The sequence below is a fragment of the Pongo abelii genome, chromosome 16, assembly GCF_028885655.2.
Source record: "Pongo abelii isolate AG06213 chromosome 16, NHGRI_mPonAbe1-v2.0_pri, whole genome shotgun sequence".
In the NCBI taxonomy this organism is placed as follows: Eukaryota; Metazoa; Chordata; class Mammalia; order Primates; family Hominidae; genus Pongo; species Pongo abelii.
The window spans coordinates 51,185,827-51,206,430 of record NC_072001.2 but is presented as its reverse complement, the minus strand read 5'-3'; the positions used below and the strand labels follow the sequence as shown (position 1 = coordinate 51,206,430).

Here is a 20,604-nt window from a genome sequence, read left to right as displayed (position 1 = left end):
AAAAGCAACTGGACACAGATTTCCTTTAGGCTCTTCTTTTCTTGGATGCCTTTACTGGTCAGAACAAAATAAGCATTATATGAGATAACGAAGCTCCCACTCAAGACTTGAGGCTTCTGTGGCACCTTCCTTTTGGAAAGCATTTGTGACAGAGGATAAGAGGACTTGCTTGAAGACAGTGATCAGGAAAAATATGTGAATAATTTACTGACCAGAGAACCAAGTAAACACGAGGCCTATCCTGGTGGCTTTGTCTTTAAGTCTATTGTGTCTCAGAGACACTTAAAGTTATTAAAATTAAAGCATTAAAGCAACAAACCTCTGAAATGACCTAACATGTGAGTGGCAAACTACTTACACAATTTTTTCTTCTTCAATGCGGTTGATCTTCCCTCCCACATAGATTCTTAATTTACAGTCTTTCCATTTTTTTCTGAGAGTCAAGATATAGGGGATAAGAAGTGTTAACCCTGGAATAAAGAATAAATTATGACACAATGAGTATGTCTAAATGGGAGGAAATGAATAGCTTTATATCTTTATTCATTCCCACATTGATAGCTCTTAATTAAGTTACAATCTTTGGAGAACACAGAAATGTTATTCTTTAACCAGTATTGTTCCCATATACCTTCTCATGCAGTTTAAGTTTATCAAAATAGAAATTCTTGTCCCTAGTGTATTTTCTGAAAGTTTTTACCTCCATCATCAAACAACCACCAAACATCAATGGTGCCTTTTTCTTGTTTCTTTTTAAATTGAGTGCTGGCTTCCACCAGTTTCTGGTTGAACTCTCCCACGTGCATCGACTGGCTTGTGTTAATGCTGCCATCTGAAACGAAAGAGGAACTGATGCATCTGTTTGCTTTTGAGGGCAGAAACAAAATAACTTTCCAATCAATCTAGTGATGAAAATAGAGAAAAGGTCACAGATTTGTGTTTATTATACCTAAAATAAATAGCAACTCTATTCTTCAAAAGGCAGAGATAAAAGTCCAATCCCAGAATAATTGAGAACATCTTCAATAGTTAAATAAAATATTTACAGTCAATAAGTAAAACAGCTTTATAATTATAGTTTTTATTAAAAGACAATGGATTTTTTCAGACCTTTAGTAATCTGTCTCAGAGTGGAGTTATTATTTAGGCATGCAACAATGCTACTAGCCAGAATATCCCCATTTCCCGAAATCTCAGATATAAATCACCTTAATGATATTAATATTTTTGTATTTACTTAACATGTGGTAAGTGGTTTTCTAGAAATAAGCTATAGAATCAGAAATATCCTTTCATTAGGGAATTGATTCATGAAGCACTATTTTGGTTTAAGTTCCATTCAGGTTTGGTTTATAAAATTTGCCAGGGACCGTGTGCATCTTGAACTCTATGACTATTTAGTCCCTTAGTCAGCCTGGCTTACTCCTCTGCTTTCTTTTCAAGGAATCTTGTGAAGCTAAAGTAAAGCCGTTTGAGCTATTTGAATCTTTGTGAATTAGATGAAAATAAAAAGCTTAGAAAATATAGAAATACAAAACATCTTTACTTGAGTTATAATTAAGGGTGCATATAAAATAGTTAAAATTTTTTTAAATGCGATTTCTACCCTAACATGGATACAGTGAAAGTGTACTAGGGAACTCAGCCAGTGTTGGAACTGGACCTGTTCCTGTTTGCCAAGAGGGGTTTATCTGCCACAGTGTACGTAGCATTTCTCATATCTGTGTCTTTGAAAGTCGTGACTTTATTGCTCTGTTTCAAAGAGGTGGTGTCAGCCTGGTGCTTAGAGGAGGGCTGACAGCCTCTTCAGAGCTTCCTCTCTGATCTAAGAGGTTCTGAAGACGCTTTGTTTTATCTTTTGCTATTTCCATGTTTAGGGTCTGTCAGTTCTGAAGCAATGATCTGATATTGTTTTTACGTCCCTGGGGCCGTTGAGGGAGAAAAATTTATTTACAAAATGGACCAAACTCTGCCCTCACTTACAGACAAGTCAAAGCAGCCAGAGGCCTCCTGTTCACACTCAGGTACCTGGGGGCAGGATTGGTTCTGGTCTAGAACTCAAAAGAGTTGACAACCAATGGAAGCCCAGAGTAGTGAATGGGCCTACTTTAGAGCTGTGTTTAAACTTCTAGGTATTAAAACAGTATATAACATTATTACTTTTCTTTTCTGAACAATTTGACATGTTGACTTTTGGAAGAGTATATTTTTGCCAAAACAAGTGTTGTGATGCAGAAATAAGCTTCCAGAATAAATAACAAGTCCTGCTGTCATAATAAGGACATTAATGCTTCCCTCTCTCTAGTTAGAGCACATTATTGGGCTATGACTTTGGAATTTTCCATTATTTTCCAGACTGTACCACTTAATAGAACAGATTTAATGGATTGTTAACTTTTTTCACAGTTAAACCAAATAATTAGAAAGAAAAGAAGACAGTAGTTAGCATCCAGAACAGTCTTATTTAAATATTTTCACCCTAAAAGTCCTGATGTAGCTTCAACTTGAATTCAAACACATCATTTATGTCATTTTAAGGTGGACTGTAAGGAGTAGGCCACGGCCCATGGGGTATCCCAGGAACTAGACAGTAGCCAGAGTATTTGAAGTGGGCCAATATCTGGATTTCCCATCATTCTCTGTGGATATATAAAACTATTATATTACAGGTGAAATTTCATCCTTGGGCTACAGTAGGAAAGCAAACAGACAATTTACAGGGTAGGAGATGGCCGTGTCGAAGGGCCTCTTTAAAGGGTTGGCGCCGGTCAACCTAGACCAGAAGCCTGCTAAGTCTCCCCTTGGATCCTGCTGTTTGACTTGGAGACCCTCCCAGAGAAACCATCTTTTGCTGGCCTCACACCAGTGTATGACTTCAGTAACTACAGGACATTCGTGCATAAATAAATGCCTGGTAACATTCTGATTTTTGACCAGCAGAGGTCACTGTGGACCTCATTAAACTCAAACCCATAGCGTTTCGGAAAGTAATTTTCAAAAAACCAAACGTTTGAATCATCTGTTTATAAAATGTGTAACAAGCTCTCCCAACCTCTGATCCTCTGTCCCAGGACTGCATACCATAAGTCCACATATAAGTGTACCATTTAGATGAAATCTACAGGTAGTGAGTACCAATCAAGTTCTAAGTCCTGCATTCTGGTTTGTGATAAAGATGCTTTTGTTGAAATCAGCGTTCCAGCTGGATACCGTATTTGCATGTACTAGTCATATTTCAGTTCCCTGAAATGTCTGAAAGGTAAGGGTGTGTGTGGATAAGACAGTTTGGGTGTTGGCTCTTAAATTTCTATCCCCTTTCCATCTTAACTGAGAAACTTCTGTTTTATGGCATGCAATCTGCTTAAGCACTATTTGACTTCCAAACCAAATATTACATTTAAAAATAATTTTTGACAGTAAGATGGTACAAAGTACTTAATGAGGTTGATAAATGACAATAGCTGCTACCGTTTATCCATACTACCTTCTGGAGAGAAACCTTTCAGTTCCTACCCACACTCAATGCCCCCAACATCTTAGATGCTGACTTTGGACTCTTCATAGATGCTCCAATAGTGGCTCACCTTGTAAACTTTTTTGCAAATTTTTAAAAAGTTCTTACCTTTTTTAGGCGTTGCCTTGGTAATGTTCAACTTGCCAGCTTTTTTAAACAAGCCTCGGATGCCTCCACTTTCCTCTTCACACTCACTGTCTTTGATAGTCGCTTCCAATGCTAGTCTCTCCTGTTCTAATCTCTCTAATTCCTCTGATGAAAGAAGACAAAATCACCTACTTAACTCAGAACTACAAAGTTTCTAGAAACAATCTTATAAACTTTTAATATTTAAAATGGTATGTATGTGATAAAATAATTGTTTATACATAGTATTTTTTTTCTAAATGATTTTTATATATTATCTTTTAATACAAGTAATATATTTTGGTTGGGTGAGGTAGCTCATGCCTGTAATCTCAGCACTTTGGGAAGCCAAGATGGGTGTATCGTTTGAGCCCAGGAGTTTGAAACCAGCCTGGGCAACATGGTGAAACTCCATCCCTATGAATGATACAAAAATCAGCTGGGTGTGGTGTGTAGTGCCAGCTATTGGGAGGCCGAGGTGAGAGGATCACCTGAGCCTGGGAGGTAGAGGCTGCAGTGAGCCATGATCATGCCACTGCACTGCAGCCTGGGCAATAGAGTGAGATTGTGTCTCCAAAAGAAAAGAGAAAAAGTAATGTATCTTAGTAAATTGTATTCAGAAAGTTGTCACAACTAGCTTAGAAAAATAGCTCTATGTGTTAAGTTATGATACATGAAGTTACTGCATTTTTATTTGTGAGGGCAAGAGAGGCTATTTAATGCCATCCTTATTCACTACTGTGCAAAAACAAACAAACAGAAAGTCTTTCACACTGTAAGCCACTGATTTACTGACCTAAGCTAGTGGGTCAGATGTTTTACAACTGGAAGTGGCAAAATTACAGAAGTACACTGGGTATATATCAGCCACATAGCAATGCTTCATGAATTGAAACATAAAACTAGACAGCAAGAATTAAGAAAAGATAACAAAATCTTACAATAAACTCTATAGGCTCTGGATACAAATTACAATGGAAAATATCCACCACCAATTCCTTTCAATAAGCAAAATACTTTGTGGAGTGGGTGACCAAAGTCAAAGAAATAAAAGCTGAGGTTTCTGGGTGCCTGTCAGAGTTCAAATTGCTAAAAGGGGTCTTGTGACACGTTTTAGTCTGGAACAGGAGTCAAGCAGTACAAAATTTCCTGCCCAAGGTTGAGACGCACTATCCAAGCTTTGATGTTGTATCTGGCTGCCTTTTATCTTTTTTGGATTCTGATTGTGACGAAAATTTCCTAGCTGCTATGTAATGTGCTGGATCTCTCTTTGACCTCACCCTGCACTGGATCAGGGTAAATAAGACTTTCAAAGCAGTCATATGACAGTGCTACACTTTAGGAGGCTTCTTGCTTCTTGCTTACACAGGGTGAGGTGGCACTCTTGTCAGATGCCCTCATCTTATTGCCTGCTGAGAACAGAGCCTTAGAAAATGAGCAATGCTCAGAGGAAGAGGATAGAAAACCTAGATTCAGTGTTACAAAACACTGGGAGAGCTTCTGTAAATGTCAACCCTTGGAGCCCATTGCCTTATCTATCTGTGAAGCGAAGCTATACAAACTCTAGATTTATCAATTATGTACTAACTAAATCTGTCAGGACAGTCACATCCCTAGACGAAGCTGCTATTCAGCTACACAGAATTGTCTGGCCCCTTTCCAGGTCTTAGCAATTAATCTTTTGCTAGTGGCATGAGATTTAAGGTCAAATCACCCATGTGATTTCCCCAAAGCTTCAAAGGTTCTCAAGATCAGCAGCTATAGAAAATCTGAGAAATTAGACTGATGGTATTAAAGCTGAGACAGAAGTTGCTTACCCCTGACTTTTGAAAGGTGAAGACAAGCTGCATTGCACTGTGGGGTCACAACCGATTACAGCTCTGCTGCTGGCTTTATGTGACATTAAGCAAGTAATTTACTTTTTCTATGCCTCGGATTTCCCGTCTGTGAAATGGAAAACTGTAACCCTTTCCTTTTCCCACCCCCCAAGCTTTGCAAAAAGAATAAACAAAGTTTCTGCACAGTGTTTTGGAGGTCCTTAAAGAACAGAGCAAGAACTACATTCTGTAGGCAGTATATTTATGCAACTTTTGGAAATGGGCCTAGTTATGCAAAACAAATTGAGTATTTTGAGATGCCTGGGAGTTATTTTAGCAGTTGCTATTTATTGCACACTCTTTGGGTGCCAGGGAATGTGTTGCATTTTATTCCTTTCTAAACAACTCTGAGATATTTACTACTATTATCATCTTCATTTTGTAGATGAAGAAACTAATAGGTTAAGTGACTTGCCTGATATCACCCAGCAAGTTACAGGGTTCATATGCAAAGAGATCTGCATATGCTTCCCACCATGAAGACCCTCCTCCTGTGGCTTATTTTTATTATTTCAGAGTTGTTTTATTACCTTCCTACGCTTTATCATCAGATAAACCTAAACACTCTCAGGCACATGGTGTAATGGGCTAAGTTAATCCCCCAAAATCATGGCCCATCCAACATGTCATTTTAAAAGGAGGACCCTAAAGATACGGTTCTATATGGAAGGCTGCACTAGAGCAGCAGCACTGGTACCCAGACTTTGTTGTCACTGTCCTGGATGACGGCACCCTAGCTGTTATTTTGTCTTCTGAGGTATTGCAGGGGCCACTTATGGGGTAACCTGCTCTTTGCAGTCATCTGATGTGGCAACTGTAAGGGCTGCCCTGGGAGGGGATTCTTCTCTTTTCTTTTTTTGGGCAGGCTCCAGTGGGCCCTGTGATTAGCCACTGGTTGCCATGCTCTTTGTCCTCTAGTTTGGACAAAGAGGGAAAGAAAGATAAATCCTCTTTTGTAATGGAGTCAGCGGGCTGAGTGAACTGGGAGCGATTCCAACAATTGCTTGAAGGTATGTGCACAGCCCATCCAGAACAGAGCAAGCTGCAAAATTGCAGGCCTGAGAGACAAAACCAAATTTTGCTGGAATGCTTTAGATGTAGCAGTTTCCTCAAAGATGATAGAGACAGAAGATTACAGAGAGTATTTATTCTAAAGGCTAAAATCAGCTTGCTTTGCCATCTTGGATTTTCAGATCCATACCATGGTGTGATTCCCATTTGCATAGTGATTTTCGCAAGTTCTTATTCAAGTTAATTCTTAATTATTCACTTGGTAGGTGATCTAAGGTCTCCTTCTGTGCACTCCTTCCTTTTTGCATTTCAACACTAAACAGAAGTGATGTTTTGATTATCTGTTCTTCTGAATGATCTATCTGGTGTACTGCTTGCCTCTGTTTGTATGCAGGGAAATTAAGAGTAGACTTTGTCTAAACATTTTTGTCAACAGAAATACTGGCCAGATGACTTGCAAAGGCATACCATTAGCCACAAGGGGAGTCAGCCAAGAGAGTATGAACGAATGGATATAAGTTGATTTCCACTAGCCAGACAATAAAAGTTATTTATTCTATCATCACCACCATCACGACTACATTTTTAATTTTCAGAAATTACAAAGCCCTTTCTACATAGTATCTCATTTGATACCAATACTGGGATGCATGCAGAGTTGGTATTATTCTCCCCATTTTACCAAAAAGCCTCAGAAAGTTCAAGTGATTTGTCCAAGGTAGCACAGCTAGTGACCCAAGTCTTCTGCTCCCAATTCTAGTGTTTATCCCTCTTCTCCCTTCTCCTTCGGTGATATGCCTTGATCACAATAGCTGCTTGTTGAAGGAACACCCAGTCTGCATGTTTTCAAAAACCATCCCCAAATTTCTCAATCAGAATCAATCTCCTCTATATTTCCGTAATACCTTGCTTAAACCTTTATTGCACTAACTACTATAACTGTGTGACTTGGATGTCTATCTTATTCACAATGGACTCCAGACTCCTGGAGGGCAGAACTTACGCCATTTTTCATCACCAACATTTATTGAGAATTTACTGTATGCCAAGTACAATGCTAAACACTTTGCAGCCACCAAATTCTTTAATCCAAAACAACAAATCTGTGACGTAGGTACTATAATTATTCCCATTGGAAAATGCAAAAAGTGAAACACAGAGAGGATGGGTAACTTGACCAACATCACACAGACAAAAGATGTCAAATTTGGGATCCAAATCCAGGTCTGTCTATTCCAAACCCTATGCTTGGACCTCATGTTATCCCTCCCATGTTCTTCATGGTGCCACCCCTCCCGTTTATTACCTGGAACCATGTTTGCACCAACAGGCACTCGAGAATTGTATGTTGTAATAAATTAAAGAACAGATCAATGCTGTTCAATTCAGTTCAATAGTTTTGAAAGTACTGTCTTTATAAAAGAAGAAAAACAAGTACAGAGTTGTGAAGAATGGGGATGTGAGAAGTGTGTGTGGTAAGTACAAAAGACAATGTTTGAAAGAAGTGCAGTTAATACTGTATACAAAGTTATATAAAAAAGCGGGAGATAGAGGACAGAAGGTGGGACCAGTGAGATAAGAGCCTGGGAAATGGAAGCATGAGAGGCAAATGGGGAAGGAGAGGGGACTTTTCCCTGGAAAAGACCACCACCTGGAAATCCTTTCATGGTAACTACTGGGAACTTGAATACATTAGATAATTCTGTAGTATGTCGTAGTTTATAAGGCCACATTGCTACTGAGAGATAGAGATAGAGATAGATAGATAGAGATCGAGATATAGAAATAGAGATAGAGATATAGAGAGCACGCCTGCCCTTCTCTCTTTTCAAGATGTTTATAACCTCAACCTGAAGTTATGATGGTGGAAGAAAAAGCTCAGACCTGTAGGTTCTCTCAGTTGAGGGTAGATTTCTAATCAATTTTGTCATCCACATCCCAAACAGTTTTCATAGTAATAACTAAGAGTGACTCTTGAGCCATACTGTCATGTAAATGCCAAAAGTACTTTGAATAGTAGTTACTGTATTTTCAAGTGCTTTATAAATCGATTATATGGTACCCAGTTGGAGTGACTATTTTTTGAAACTCAATTTACTTATCAAGATTGCTTCAAATGTTATGTCTCCAGTCTTTTTTTTTTTTTTTTTTTTAAGATGTCTTTTAGAAATAGGCAGAGGTCTACAAATTACAATCTGCTTTGAATCTTAAGGATAGAGATTTGTTAATTATCTGACACCAGAAGGGAGAGCAGGGAAACCCACTGGGTAATGGAATCCCTTCCCATTTTACAGCATCCTTTTTCTTTATTAATTATTAAGTTGTAATTCTTTCCTTGGTCAGTCAGCTCAAAGCTGTAAATGCTCATATGAATCAATGTGCTGTACCCCAGGTGAAGTCTAGTTGAATTGAAGGCAGGAAGCAATCCTGCAGTGGTTGCCTTCTAATCAAGTAATTATTTACTACATTGCTATCTGTCTTTATTTTGCTAAGCCACTCGATCAGACACAGCAGTATCCCCGTGCTCTGAGATGGTCACAAATCATGCTGTACTTACATGGAATACTTGACCACAATATTTTGCAAATCATGTTCCATCACTTTATTTCTTACCAGTACAATTTTGACTCCTTGTTGTAGTTGGAAAACTTGCTAAATACCTCTGGGAAGTGAGCAGTATGAAATATCATGCCTTTTTTGTGTGTGTTGTCAGGCAATAATTTATTAAGAGACACTATCAGTCATCAGTATTGGATGAGTTGCTACAGTATACAAGTTACAATGTTATGAGCATCGATCTTATTTATATTAAAAGTTATTCTCACATAAGCCTGTGATACAATATAAAAATAATTGTCATTAGCTGGTAAATTATCTATAAAGCTGATTTCTATTCACTGCTTTATTAACTACAGTATATGGGCACTCTGAATTGCTAATATTTCCTTTAAATTATAATCTGTGATGACACTGTGGTGCCTGTGTTGGAAAAGCTATGATGATAATCATTAACACAGTATAATGCAATACTTAAGATTTATTAGGCCCTGAATTACAGCATAATATAATGAAATGCAAGTTTATTTCTTCCAATTCAAAATCTAATCAGAGGTTTGTGTCATAAATTACATAAACCTCAAAACAATGCATGGAAATGTGGCGGAAAGTTAATTTCTATCATTATGTTGTTTTTCTGCATGTTCTTCATGTATTTGTGTAACATTGTTTTTCTTTGTTTACCCTAGATAGTTGGTACTTGTAATTATTTTATTAGCATCCAATTGTATTTTCCCTTTCTTGACTAAGAAGCAGAAATATTTCAAACATCAAAGTTTATTTAAATAGGATACAACCCTTGGGAAATTAAAAGGGGATGCAGTTCACTGCCAGGATTCTTTGAGAAATACTGCAAAACTTGGTTGCTGTATTGCTTTATAGAAGTAAATTGATGATGCATCTTGGCAGATGGAACAATGAGGGGTGGGAGCAATGCTTTTCAGCTACATCACATCTTTCAGCTTGAAGAGATCAACATAACACACAAAGCAAATGTGTAATCTAAATACAAGTTACATTTTGCATTCTCATTTTTAGATGGAAAACATTATAGCACAAAAGCCAGGAAAAAAAATTAAAACCTAGGAAGTTTGCAACACAACAGTTCTCTTAATTTTAAGTACTTGTAATTGTCCTCAAAGTCAGGTCTATGTTACCATAGACAGGCAGCCCCCTTGTTGGGTGTCTTAAGGAACACATAGAAACAGCTTTGCCTCATTTCCAGAGCTCAGATTTCACCATTGCCTCTCGTTATATGTCACCATCCTCTCTAGCTCTTCTTTTTCAAAGATAAAATAGGGGCTTCAAACAGATACAGGTTTGAATCCCAGCTGTACCAATGACTAGCCTTGTGAATTTGGGTAAGCCCCCATTTTACCAGTTGTAAAATGGGGACAATGATAATGCTCTCCTGATAGGGTAGCTGGGATGATAAATGCTATGTGTGAACATGAAGCATAATAGATGGCACATAATAAGTGCTCAATTTTTTTTTTTTTTTTTTTCTGAAACGGAGTCTCACTCTTTCGCCCAGGCTGGAGTGCAGTGGCGCGATCTCGGCTCACTGCAAGCTCCGCCTCCCGGGTTCACGTAAGTGCTCAAATATTTTAACTATTGTTGCTACTAAAGTATTAAGTTCTACTAGGAGGGAATATACATTAATAGTGAATACTCACTGAGTGGGAGTTAGTATTTCTGATCTGGAGATTTAAAATGTCCATAAAGAAGAAAAGGGGCATAAAAAGGAAGGTTAAAGGCACCAAGAGATAACTTTTTGTGCTACAATTTCGCATAGGATGCACTCTCCTCGCAGTTTTATTTTTTAATGCTTCATTATCATAGAGTATACATAATCAGATAGTAGCTCTCTGTCTTATACAAACACTGGATCTCTAGTTTTTTCTTCGTCCTCCTCTTCTCCTACAACATACCAGAATGGTCGCATCAGAAAATTCACCTAATCCACTCATATTCTTTCCTGTTTTGACGGAGACAATAATGAACCAGCAAATAGAATATGAATCGATCAGGCAATAGCCCTTAAGAATTATTTTTTCTGTCTGCTGAACCTACTCTCAGAAATACCCTGATGCTGCTCCTGTACCTTGGAGACTTCATGCTGCCAGAGAAAACTGGACAACCACAACTGGGTTTTCACTGTTGTACACTGATCAGTTCTTGCTGATCTTTTTCATTCTCCATCATGACTTTTTAAAATGCTTACTAGTTTCTTCTCATTCTCAGTTAAACCATTCCTCTCTTGCTTTTAGAAGTAAACCATTGCTCCAGCTTAACAGAAACAATTGAGACTATTGTGCATCATCTTCTTCAATTTACAACTCTACTCTCACACATCCACATATCCCATCATCAGTCCTCACCTCCTTTGCTCCAATTTTAGATGAAGTGTTTTTTTTTTATGTTTCAGGCCAACTCTTCCATTCATGCCTTTCCCTCAATTTTCTGTTCCTCCTGGATCTTACTCTGTGGGTCGCCCCTTTCTTTGCCTACATCTTCAATTTTTGCACTCTCTTGTGCCATTTCCTTAGTCTGGAAACATGATTTGATCTCCCAGAGATCTATAGGCTCCCCACAGTAAGCCTGCTCAATCTCATTCCTCTTGTTACCATTCAAGCTTCTCAGAAGGGTTGGCTACATCCATATTCTCTGCTTGTTCATCCGATAGTCTCTCCTCAACCCACTGCAATCTCGATTCTGATAACCCTGCTTTACAGAAATTGCTCTCACTAAGATTACCTGTGTCATGCCAATTCCATTTGATTCATGATCTTACTGTAAATTTCTGCTGCATTTGGCAATGTTGATTATTCTCCCCATTTTGAGCACTGTACTCCCATGGTTTACCTGATCCCAGACTTCTGGTTTCTTCACCTTTCTGACCTCTCCTTCTCTTCTTTGGGGCCTTTTTCCTACACTTTGGAGTCCTTGGCTACACGCAGTCTTTGAGTTCTATTTTCTAGGATGGTGGTTTCAATCCACATTAGCCATGATGTCTCCTGTATTAGTCTGCCCAGGCTGCCATAACAAGTGTCACAGACAGGGTGTCATAAACAATAAAAACTTATTTCCTCACAATTCTGGAGGCCAGAATTCCAAGGTCAAGGCATCGGCAGGATTGATTTTATTCTGAGGCCTCATTGCTTGGCTTGAAGATAGCTGCCTTCTCATCATGTCTTCCCATGATCACCCCTCAGTCTGTATCCTAATCTCTTCTTATAAGGACACCAGTAATATTGGTTAGGGCCCACCCAAATAACCTACTTTTACCTTAATTACCTCTTTAAAGACCCTGTCTCCAAATACAGTCACATTCCGAGGTCCTGGGGGTTAGCACTTCAACGTATGAATTTGGTGGGGGAGACACAGTTCAGCCCATAACATCTCCTAAATCTGTATTTCCAGCTCAGATTTCTCTTTTATGATGAGGACTGTCTAACTGCCTATTAGACATTTCCCGTAGGATTTCCCACAGGAGATTGTTTGAAATTGAGCCGGGCATCTCCTCATTAAACCTATACTTCCTCTTGCATTTCCCATTTCCATTGGCTCATCCAGTCAGCCAGGGAGTTTTTCTTTACTCCTCCCTTTCCCATATCCCACACATTCAATCAACTCCCAAACGCTGCTCTTCGTACCTGCGAAATACTTTTCAATTCTGTTCTTTTCTCTCCATCCCTACTGAGGCTGCCCTAGTTCAAGCTGTCACCTTGTCTTGTTTGATTATTGTAGAACTCTTTGATTTGTCTATTTCCATTCTAGTCCTGAGTCCATGCCCCATATAACCGAAAGAGCATGAGATCTAAAATCCAAATTTGACCACGTTATTCCCTCACTTGAATCTCTCTGATGGTTCCTCATTATCTACAGAATGTGATCCATCTTTTTAATATGGCAAATGAGGCTTTTACAGTCTAGATCCTCCTTATAGTGGCAGCCTCATATTTTACTATTGTCGGCTTCCTACTTTTCAATTCAGTAACATGAATCTGCTTTTGGTTGTCTACATATTCCATTCCTCTCTATTCTCATGTCCTCACCTTTACAAATGCTTTCCTCTTTGTCAGGAATGCATTCTCCAAACTGTCTCCTTACTTTTCTCTCCCTCAACTTTGTCTGGTTAACTCCTACTCATCCAGTGCATCTCAAATCAAAGGTAATTTTCGCCAGAATGCTTTTTTGGAGTGAGTTAGGTGCCCCTTCTTTCTTTCCCATAATTCCTTATTTATACCTATTATAATTCTAATAATTGATCTACTTCCCTTACTAGGTTGCGTGTCTCTTGAGGGCACCGACAGAATTTATTAATCTTAGTCTACCCAGCACCACTTGCACCTACACTATGCCTGGTACATAACAGGCACCAGAAAAGCATCGTTTTTTCTTAATGTTGTGTTGTAAGTGGACTCTGTCGTGAAGCTCAGCGGAAGAGGTAAATCATGAATTCATGTCTTGTGCTAATTTTTCAGTAAGTATATCAATATGTTCTTTATTTCATACACAAAAGAGTATGTTTAAATTCTAAGACTAAGCAAGTATACCAAATTCTCTACAGGGAAAAAACAAAGAGTCACTCATCTGAATTAGTGTTTCTGCCTCTGACTTAGATTGGTGATTCACAGCATGATACATTCAGGCTCATTTCCATGTTAGCTACAAACCAGTTCATAGACTCTCAAAAGCAAAATACGTGTTTTTCTGAGGAAAGAATTAATCTTCATTTTCTGAAACATCTTGCAGAAATTAATTTGGCAGATTATTTTACTGAAGGTGTTTATTTTCCTTGATGCTGGCTTTGTGGTCTTATGATAAGAAAAATAATTGATGACTACCTTGAATTCCTCTATATTTCTGGTTAGCAGGGCAAAGGCTACTTGTCTTAGCATTGGAGAAAATACTGGGGGAACTATATGCACTACGAGTAGCACTAGAATGTAAGCTCCACTGTCAAGGAGTTTTGTCTATATTGTGCCCTGCTGTATCCCATAACAATGTCAGGCACAAAGTAGGTGCTCAATAAATACTTGTTGGTTGAATAAAGAAAGTACATACCTTGCACCTGAAGAACCTGAGAGATGTCAAATCCTTGGCTGATTCTGACTATAACCACGCCAATCTCAAAATCAAATGCATCACTGAAAGAGGAAGCAAAGCAGTCAGCGTTTTAAATGGCTCTTTTAATCCTCAAGCTTTGGACTAGTATTACACTTGCTTCTAGGATTTTGATATAATGAAACTATTAAAATCCACCTTAGAATATAGCCAACAGCTGATGCATTTGTTTGTTTGTTTGTTCTTCCCCTATGCCTTTTTAAAGTATATTTTGGGTAGAGGTAACTAAATTATTCACTTTAGCCAATTTGTTCAAATAATACTATAAATCAGAATTTTGATTAAGAGCTTGTTGCATCTTTTAAAAATAATCGAACCTTTTATACAGTGAGCAAAACAATCACTGGTATATTTAGAACAGAGAGTTTACAGACTGCAAAGACTCTTTGAAATGATTAGCCACCACCCCCAACCTGGCCACCTCCCAGAAGGACTTCTGTAACATTTCTGACATCAAGTTCATGGTTAGAAATGTCTCCAGTTCCTCTATAGAATTTTCAGAATTGACTCTAAACCGGTCATTTGGAGCAATGCTTTTTCATGGCAACTCTACGTACTGGCTCTTGTGTTTTCTCTGTATTCAACCCAAAGGAATTAGATTACCTAGAAGAGAAATAAAGTCTGTCTTTCTTTTATCTCTGTTTGAAGAGATTAAAGTTTAAGAGATAAATGTTTTCTCTGGTGCTAAATATGGAAGCAAGTCAATTAATACTTTGAGTCATTTAAGTTTTTTTCATTGGGAGGTCCTTTGTTTATACTTCTATGGGTCTAAAACTTAATGACTTCTTGCCATTAGGTCATCCTACCCCAGAAACAATTGTCCCACCATATGCAAACAGTTTCCAATGGCCTAGGTAAATCTGAATTTTCATTTGGTATACATAAGTTTGATGCAATATGAATATCCACTCAAAATCCAAACCATAAATAATCTTTACTTAACAGAATAGGTAGGTCCATTCTGGCACAAGCTGTCACAAAGTAAATTCCTCATAAACAAATCTTGTTTCTGATTGTCCTCAATAATAAAAAGTAGACAATGTGCTCCACAAAAAAATCTGGATTATATGTTAGGTAGAATAATGCACCCTCAAAGTATCCTAATTCCTGGAACCTGTGAATATACTTCCTTACATGGCAAAAGGGACTTGGCAGATGTGATTAGGTTAAGGACTTTGGGTTGGGGAGATTATCCTAGATTACCTGGATGGGACAAGAGTAATCACAAGGGTACTTAAAAGTGAAATTAGGAGGCATAAAAGGAGGTCACAGTAATGTGGTGTGAGAGGAACTTGACCAGCCGTCGCTGGCTTTGAAGATTGAGGAAGGCATTCCTGAGCCACACCCACATGAGGGGAGCTTCTGGAAGCTGGAAAAGGCAAGGTCAGAAATTTATCCTAGAGCCTCCGGAAGGGAATGCAGCCTGGCCCACACGTGCCAGACTAATCGACAGGACTGTAAGATAATCAAGTGTAGATTTTTTTTTTTTTTTTTTTGACAGAGTCTGGCTCTGCCACCCAGGCTGGAGCGCAGTGGTGTGATATTGGCTCACTGCAACCTCCGTCTCCCAGGTTCAAGCAATTCTGCCTCAACCTGCTGAGTAGCTGGAATTACAGGTGTGCACCACCACGCCTGGCTAATTTTTGTATTTTTAGTAGAGGTCGGGTTTCATCATCTTGACCAGGTTTGTCTCAAACTCGTGACCTCAAGTGATCTGCCCACCTTGGCCTCCCAAAGTGCTGGGATTATAGGAGTGAGCCACTGCACCCAGCCTAAAGTATTGTTTTAAGCCACTAAATGTGAGGTAATTTGTTATGGCAGCCATTGAAAACTAATATATACAAATTCTAATTAAAATTAAACCATACTTGGCTGGGCAAGATGGCTCATGTCTGTAATCCAAACACTCTGGGAGGCCAAGGTGGTGGATCACCTGAGGTCAGGAGTTCAAGACTAACCTGGCCAACATGGTGAAACCCCATCTCTACTAAAAAATATAAAAATTAGCTGGGCATGGTGGTGTGCACCTGTAGTCCTTGTTACTTGGTAGGCTGAGACAGGAGAGTCGCTTGAACCTGGGAGCTGGAGGTTGCAGTGAGCCAAGATTGCACCACTGCACTTCAGCCTGGGCAACAGAGCGAGACTCTGTCTTAAAAAACAAACAAAAAACTAAACCATACTTAAGAATATTACAGACATTTAAAATCTTTTATTCAAAGAAAAATGGTAAAATACTATAGTCTTATAATAATACCCCTGTGTTAACAATAATACTGTGATTTAAGTCATAAAGCCACAAAAATTAGAAAGAGAAATGTAATATGGATACATGATTGTCATTATTAGCCCCATTGCTGTGCTAGAAAAGTCATTTAACTTTACCAGTCCAGCTAGGTTTTATACTAGTACAAATCTGGGTCACCTTAATATTGAACTTTATTACCAAGGAGATCTATTATTAATTTGTCGTAAAAGCCAGAGGCCTCCTTGGTTCAGTATTACTGGGTTTGACTATTTTGCTCCCTTTGGATTTCTAGAATGTTTGCGGTGGTAGGGAGGTTGGGAGACAGTCCGAGGTAATTCTGTATCAAATAATGGACTATTTCATTGAAGATTTACACATTACTTCCTATTTGCTCTTTTCCCCCGCCTGCATCCCTTTTGTTCCCCAAGGTGAAGATGAAATTTTACTGAAGAATCTGGGTAACAGAGGACAGATCTGGTCAATTTCAAGAATGTCTGATCAGCAACTGACTATGATTCTAAATATATCAAAATACTGTTTGCTGAGCCTGGTAAAATTCTGATTCCGATCACCTGGTTTAGCCTTAACTTACTGAACTTATAGCACCAGCAGGAGCCAGATGACAGCACGTGGCACCCAGGGTTTATACGTTTGGAAAACACAATGCACTTAATATATAGGTTCCTCACATTAGAAAGACTGTTGAGTGAATTGGTTTGTTCAGTAATTCCTGTACTTTCAGAAGATAAAAGTTATTTTCTTATGCTTCCTTTTAATAGAACTAAGAATGCTTTTGTTAATGTGTTGCATAAATCTGCTCAATATAATGATAAATGTTATGATTATAATAACAAGCGGTAGAAGAAATAGTCTGCTTTAAGAAGTGCTAAGCGTATACTTGTTTTCCTTGGATAGGGTGAACTTTGAAGTTCAGCTGTATCTCTCAGGGTATGTCATGTACCCTGTGGTCTGAAATCAAAGTGCAGCCAGATCCCAGACACAGAAAACCTTCCATTTCCAGAGATGTTGACACAAAAGATGGCTTTTGGGCATAGCTAACATTGCCCCTCTGGAGTCTGATTAAGTATTTTCAAGCTTAGAAGAAATGCTTAACTTTTTTTTCTTTTTTTTTTTTGAGATGGAGTTTTAATCTTGTTGCCCAGGCTGGAGTGCAGTGGCGCAATCTTGGCTCACTGCAACCTCCACCTCCCAGGTTCAAGTAATTCTCCTGCCTCAGCCTCCCGAGTAGGTGCCCACCACCATGCCCAGCTAATTTTTGTATTTTTAGTAGAGACGGGGTTTCACCATGTTGGCCAGGCTGGTCTGGAACTCCTGACCTCAGGTGATCCACCCGCCTCGGGCTACCAAAATGCTGGGATTACAGGCGTGAGCCACCGTGCCTGGTTGAAAGGCTCGACTTTCTACAGTGTTTCTCTCTGTATGTGTAGAATTTGTTTTCTCTTATTCAAAGGAAGAAACTAAGCCAGGTAATACTTGGAGTATATATGTATACTCCAAATATTACATATTATATACTCCAAGTATTATGTGTGTGTGTGTGTGTGTGTATATATATATATACTCTAAGTATTATATATTATATACTCCAAAACTGTGTGTGTGTGTGTGTGTGTGTGTGTATATATACACACAATTTTGGAGTCTATAATATATAATACTTATGTGTGTATATATATATACACACACATACACACATAAGTATTATATATTATAGATTCCAAAATTGTGTGTATGTGTATATATATAAATAATATATATATACTTGGAGTATATAATATATATATAAAATACTTTGGAGTATGTAATATATAACAAATATAGTATAAAATATATAACACTTGTTTTGGAGTATATAATATATAGAGAAAGCATAGCGTTATAGTGATGAGTTTCAACTCTGAATTTGGATAGTCCTGGGTTGGAATTCCAGCTCTGTCACTAAATGCTGAGATTTTTCAGCATGCTACTTAATTTTTAATGTCTTTGTCTCCACTTGTAGAATGGGAAAAAATATTAGTACTTCCTTTGAAATCTTCTTATGAGAATTAAATGAGATAATACATGTTAAAGACATTAGCCTGTGGCCTGCTAGTCCTTTAAGATCTATCATTATTACTTATATCCTAAGTCTCCTCAAATATCTAGCTATTAGAGGTTATATACCACCAGAAACTCACATTCTGTGCACAAGCCGATGATGCTCCACCTGGTAGCAGAAGCACCTGGCATATGGGAGCCTCTTAGCAGAGGGAGATATAGGGCTCTGGGATTGTGAAAGAATTATCAGAGGCTCAGAAGAAGACAATGACTGAATTGGAGACACCAGCCAACCCAAGATTCCAGGTGTTTTGAAAGAAAAATTTCTCCTTGCTTAGCTGTGCTTTGCTTTTAATCTTGTAAATAGATTTTAAGGTTGTAACTCTAAACATTTACTTTTTCCTCTGACACTGGTGTTTCTCTCACCCTGCCTCCTCTGACACTCTGATTCCCTCAAACTCTATTATTGGTGGTGTTTTTTTCACCTTGGGAAAGAAGTCAGAGTACCAGGGGAATGTACTCTTCTCAGGCAATTTAATCTGACACAACAGTGTTATGTGCAGTACAAGTTATGTACTGCCCTGCTTAGTGCTTTATAAACAAGAACACGTCTTGAAAGCCATCACTTACTGTATGATTCCCACGTAGTTCTCAATCTCTGCCAACGGAGCTTTCCTCCAGTTTTTCTTATATCCAATCACCAGAGTGTTTGGTTTCATTCTTCCTAAGCCTGAGGCCTAAACAGAGGACATAAAAATGTGAGCAATCCTTACCGTACTGGGAAACTACCAGCACAAATGAAAAATAATGTCTAAAGGAGCACTGAAGTAATGTTCTGAAGATTCTGAAGATTAGATTACATTTTAGTGCATGTCCTTCATGCCTGTACCCAAGCATAAAATAGAAAGATTAATTCTAAGTCATCTCAGCTATAAATGGATTTTAGATGACACAAATGTAGCTTTTCTAAATTAGCAGTCATTTGCATTTCTTCTGACACACTCATTAAAATGGTTCAATAATTTAAAATCAAGTGAGGGTCAGCTTAACTGTTGGTATGCACGTTGTAACTTAGTGGTTCAAAGCTCATTTCCACCTGTTATATCCATAATGTCATTAGCAATAAAATCCATGTTTGGAAAATTCTTATGTAAAAGGATCACTGAAATCTCTACTTATGTTATTTATTGAAGAGTGACTGCATTATGTTTCCAAAACCTAATTCTTTTATATGACAGTATCATTAATAGCCATCTTCCATATCAGAAGTGTTGTTTCCCTTCATTAGATGACAACATACAGCTTCCAGTTAATCAAATTTAATTTAACAATATTACTAAGCACCTATGAATTGCATAGTGCTATGTCTTGTCCTTTTGCCATGGCTCCCCTGTACTTCACTTTTTATGTGAAAAAATTCATATGAATGTATGCATGTTCAAATTTTCTACCATTTCTTCTGGATTCAATAATTCTTTTTCATACTTGTGTCTTTTCTTTCCCTGCTCTTATTTTATGTCCATATTCCCATTCCTACTTGAAAATATTATTTTACAAGTCTTCTATGATAATTTTATAATAAATGACTAATAGTGACAACATATTTAACCAAAGAGCTATTGAAAACTAACTTGGTACTGAAAGAAAGATCAGCATCTTGCAATAACACCTATTTCCATGGTTTAGCAAATTAATAACAGATGAAAAGAGGCTCATTGTGGGTAATAGGTTTTGCAGAAATTGTTTCTCTGTATGTGCAGCTACTTCACAAGTGTTCTTAAGGGAAATTAGGCACAGGATTGCATCAAATGCTCTTAAGCTCCAAAATGTTACCAATTAAGCTTAACCAATATTTTTTCTTTCCTGCCTGCATGCGCATCTGAGTTACCTGGATGCAGTTTTGACTTCTGACACTCTGAGATACGGTAACTCTGAAAGCCAAATGCACCATTTCATGTATATATAATTAGGGTTTCCAACCATATTAAACCCAAAATGCTCGGAAAGCCAAGCTCTACAATTTCTGAGGGTCTCTTGGATTGTTTTAAGGATTCTCTGTCACTCTAAATTATGAAGATCAGAACTAG

General features: G+C 38.1%; 1 protein-coding gene and 1 long non-coding RNA gene across 2 annotated transcripts in view; one reads left to right on the top strand and one right to left on the bottom strand.

Annotated features, from left to right (window-relative positions):
• LOC129050102 (uncharacterized) overlaps positions 1-2,019 on the top strand; it is a 34,418-nt gene extending 32,399 nt beyond the window's left edge. Inside the window, exon 6 of the long non-coding RNA XR_008513575.2 lies at positions 1,878-2,019. This is a non-coding gene — a long non-coding RNA (uncharacterized LOC129050102). The remainder of the gene's footprint in view (positions 1-1,877) is intronic.
• SLC12A1 (solute carrier family 12 member 1) overlaps positions 1-20,604 on the bottom strand; it is a 96,633-nt gene that overhangs the window by 14,283 nt on the left and 61,746 nt on the right. The window contains exons 19-23 of the mRNA XM_002825416.3: positions 19,148-19,254; positions 14,155-14,237; positions 3,623-3,766; positions 701-832; positions 359-470 (exon numbers count right to left, since the gene is read on the bottom strand). Coding sequence (XP_002825462.2) covers positions 359-470; positions 701-832; positions 3,623-3,766; positions 14,155-14,237; positions 19,148-19,254 — 578 coding nt within the window. The remainder of the gene's footprint in view (positions 1-358; positions 471-700; positions 833-3,622; positions 3,767-14,154; positions 14,238-19,147; positions 19,255-20,604) is intronic.